Source organism: Lolium perenne, chromosome 7, assembly GCF_019359855.2.
Source record: "Lolium perenne isolate Kyuss_39 chromosome 7, Kyuss_2.0, whole genome shotgun sequence".
Lineage (NCBI taxonomy): Eukaryota > Viridiplantae > Streptophyta > Magnoliopsida > Poales > Poaceae > Lolium > Lolium perenne.
In genome coordinates this window covers 59,115,578-59,120,009 of record NC_067250.2, presented here as the reverse complement: position 1 = coordinate 59,120,009, position 4,432 = coordinate 59,115,578, and the positions used below count along the sequence as shown (strand labels likewise).

Genomic DNA, 4,432 nt, shown 5'->3' with positions numbered 1-4,432 from the left:
ATAAATCAAAAAAACAAGCCACTTCAGGAATCGAACCTACTATGACCACTTCGCTAAGCAAGCACAATTGGCTAACTAGCACAATAAATATTATTTGTTTTGAAGTGAAAAAATTGAATTCAAATTTTGTTTGAAATATCTCGCCCGGTAAATTATCGAGGTTTTCGAGATTTCACAGTAACAATTAATTCCGGTGCCCTCCAGTAAAAAAGGAGTTGCCCAAGAAAAAAACATTGGTTACAACTAGTAGAAAAAAGCGTCAGAATTGTTAGATTTGCTTCGTGATTCATGCTAATGGTAAGTTTGCAACACGGGTTATAACTGAATCCTAATGACGATTATCTGTTATCTGAGTGAGAACTGCCCATCATTTGCTTTGCATTCCTACTCACGACCGATGGAGACTAGTAACAAAAAAGTAGGTTCCAGTTATAGAATAGGAGGTGGTGGCACCCAACGAGAAGCAAGTGGTGAGATCAACGGAAAAGATGGACTTAAACTACAAAGATGGACTTTGTTTATACTAGGCCTTTGTTTAGGGTATGGGCGTACATACATGTGATTTGGTAGTCGTGGTGGCTGCACGAGCTCGACGAGAGGAGAGAGTAGATAGATGGAATGGGAGTGGGACTAGGAGTGGAAGAAAAGAGTGGCGAGCGCGTGAGCGGAGGCTAGGCGCGTGAGGAGGAGGAGTCCGACGCCCCCGTCCGTCCAGGAGACTGAAGGGAGAAGCAGCTGCGAAGCCGGAGATGCTCTCGCGCTACGCGCTTGATTCCCCTCTTTGTCTGACCTCCCGTCCCCCGTTGCGTGCTCACGGTCCATGGACCGAGCTAGTACACAAGATGTCGCAGTCCCGGTCATATTGCCCACAACTACTATTTATCCCTCTTCAGCACATGACGTCTTATATAGCGTGTAATCAAACTTTTCAACTTTCTTTAAACCTGCAAAAGAACACTTCTAGACATAAAAGAAACATTTTTTGTCTTTTATTAGCTAAAACACTTCCTGCAAAAAAAAAAAGAGGTTATGAGACAAATCCTCTAAATTATAATAAAATGGCTTTAAATCATTTTGTACCTACATTTTTAAAAAATGTTTATCTATTTACTCCCAGATTCATAATCTGATTAACTACTGACTTGCTTGCTGCAAGCCGTTCCAACTTCGAAAGATTGCGCTGGAATGGTATCCTCTCGTCACATATTTGTAGAATTCAGCCAGGCATGTTAAAAAATTGTGATCCTTTTGTCTGAGATCATGTGTACGCGAGGACAAAATAAGCCCAATGGGGACAAGACTAATGACTAGGACTTGCCCTCTTTTTTTTTTTTGCAAAAGACAATGATTTACCAACTGTTTCTACGTTCACACCACAATACTGCCATTTCACAATAACTTGTATTTCCTGCACAAGGTGGCGAATGCTGCATGGGGACGTCAACTTTTGGACTCCCCCGAGTTCTTGTATGTCGAGAGTCCAGACTATGTAATGTATCGTATGTACAACCCATGCAATGCAAACGTGTCGCGAAACTAGAACTTCACATGCGGCTGTAGAATAATAATAATAATAATAATAATAATAATGTCATTTATTATTATTAATTTCATAATTGTTCAAATCGTCAGAATTTTCCATTGGAGATGGAGTTTCCTTCGGACCCATAGTTTTTTGTTCACAGATTAAATCTTATACTCCGTAGTAGATTTGATTGTAAAAGTTCAGTTAACCATACAAGGACTCAAACGCCGCCTTGTCGTTTTCATATTCCTTTTCTAGAAGCCTTCTCATGGCAAGAGAATAGGAAAAGAAAAGAAAATTAAAAAGGTATACTCCTTAATTGTGTAAACCTCCAATATGGTCACATTTGAAGGAAAAATGTGGTCATACTTTCAAGGTCTCATTTCTAGTAGAGCAGTCCAGCTAACCTGTAAAAAGCTGCTCATGAATAGAACATCAGCCACATCATTTCCATGCTTCTAGAAACAAGACTCGAGTTCTGAAATAGCAGTGAGAACATAGAACCACTCTAGATGAGCATGAAAAGTCAAGAACTCCAATTTTCGAAGCATCGAAATTCGAAAAGACCACACGTGAAACCAGAATCAGAAAGCCGCTGCCCAAACAAGCATCACCACAGGAAAACAAGAAGCTCGAAATGGCCTATGCGCCGTGTCCAGCCGCCACCCTGCCCGCCTCTTTGTCGTCGCGCTGCCCCACCTTTGTCACGTTCCCTCGTCACTCGGCAACGACGCTGCCAACCACAACAACCAAAACCAAGCCGCATCTTCTCCTTGCTACTATTAATAGAGCAGCATACCCGCCCCCATTTGCCTCAAATCAATCCAGCTCAACCTGCTCATCCAATCCAATCCATCCCATTGGCAGAGATCCAAAGATAGCGCGACAGAGCTCCATATCGCAGACAGAATCTTTCCTCCTCCAGGAGCTTGCAGCTGAGCGAACGATCCAATACAAGAAACCAAGAAACCAACAGATCGATCTTTGACGCATACCCATGGCGGCGGTGATGGTTGCGAGGCAGGGCCGGGACCTGCAGCGGTACAGCCCGAGCACCGGCGGCCGCATCGTGGTCGGCTGCATCCCCTACCGGGCTCGCTCCGACGGCGAGGTGGAGGTGCTGGTGATCTGCTCGCGCAAGAAGGGCGCCAGCGCGGGCGTGATGTTCCCCAAGGGCGGGTGGGAGCTGGACGAGTCCATCGAGGAGGCGGCGCGCCGCGAGGCGCTCGAGGAGGCCGGCGTGCGCGGCGAGACGGGCGCCAGCCTCGGCAGCTGGTACTACCGGAGCCGCCGCTACGACGCCACATACGAGGGGCTCATGTTCCCGCTGCGCGTCACCGACGAGCTCGAGCACTGGCCGGAGATGTCCGGGCGGGGGCGGACCTGGGTCTCCGTGCGCGAGGCCATGGACCGGTGCCCGCACTGGTGGATGCGCGAGGCGCTCCAGCGGTTCGCCGACCGCCTCGCCGCCGCCGACGACGACTTGTAGGCGCGCGCACGCACGCGCAGCGCCGCTCTGCCTCTCTGTCTCCCTTCGGCCGGCCTCCTCGCCGGGCGCCAGACGGTTTGTGCCGGCTGGGCGCGCCCGCACGGCGCGGCGCGGCGCGGCACGAGGAATCAAGCCACACGAATCAATCACAGCATTGTAACACGGCCTTTTTGTTGGCATTCGACCGGACATGTAGATCTCACCAAATTCTTTGACAGTATAGAGCAAATGTTAGTCAACACATCCTAATTCGGATTATTGGAGCCAAACAATCGGGTATTTTTTTATGAAATTGACCTGGATTCAGCAGTACGCATTCAAAACTTGAGTAATTCGACTCTCACAGCTTCAGCTTTCCTAGTGTCACGCTCTGCCAAATGTAGAGTAAGGACGGCAAAATATCGAGATGGTGCCTTCTCCAAGTTACGGTTACACTCACACATTGTACAACAGGGAGCCCGGAGTCCTTATGTTAGCTTATCAGGTAATTTTTGGTTATATTCATGGGTCCATAAGCGTGCCAATGCACTAGCACAACAAGTCGGGTAAGGTGCGGGCGCTACCCATGGGTAAACAAAATTACCCAAATCTAAACCGGCACAATCATGTGCGGTATCAATAGGTATCCGTATCAATGGGTAAAAATGTCGATGGTTTCTTATTTCGGAAGATAAAGACCTCTTTATTTATCATGTTCATAATTACAATCAATGACACGAAATGAGAGTTGGGATGTATCCCGACTTAAGAAACATAAAGTGTTTTAGGGTTTGCGTGGGGCAATGCTTCTCCACGTATCTCTTTATATAGATCAGCTGTGTACATACAACGTACAATAATACATGACAGGTATAATACATCTAAGATTTAACATCCCCCCTCAATCTGAACTTTTACTCTGTACAAGATTCAGATTGGTACTAAAACGGTCTAGCATCTGTCGAGTAGCTGGTTTGGTGAACACATCAGCTAGCTGATCACTGGAAGAGATAAACCTGGCCTGAAGAGCTCCAGACGCCACACGCTCACGCACAAAATGGAAATCGATCTCAATGTGCTTTGTTCTTGCATGGAAAACTGGATTAGCGGTCAGATAAGTTGCCCCTAAATTATCACAACACAATATGGGGATGCGCTGCCGAGAAACTCCTAACTCTTTGAGGAGAGACTCTATCCAAATAGCTTCAGCAGCGCCATTTGCCAATGCTTTGTATTCCGCCTCAGTACTTGATCTTTAGACAGTAGGTTGCTTCTTCGAACTCCAAGAGATGAGATTCGGACCAACAAAGATGGCATAGCCTCCTGTGGATCGACGATCATCCACACATCCTACCCAATCCGCATCAGTGAAGACACTAATACCAGTTGAGGTCGACGTGCGAAACAGTAAACCTGTATTCAGCGTGCCCTTAACATAA

General features: G+C 46.8%; 1 protein-coding gene across 1 annotated transcript; it reads left to right on the top strand.

The window, feature by feature from the left end:
- The first annotated feature begins 2,323 nt into the window (after positions 1–2,323).
- LOC127317366 (nudix hydrolase 21, chloroplastic) lies at positions 2,324–3,340 on the top strand. The gene has a single exon (XM_051347926.2). It carries the CDS (start codon positions 2,523–2,525, stop codon positions 3,012–3,014), a length of 492 nt encoding a protein of 163 aa, XP_051203886.1. The 5' UTR covers positions 2,324–2,522; the 3' UTR covers positions 3,015–3,340.
- Positions 3,341–4,432: the final 1,092 nt, after the last annotated feature.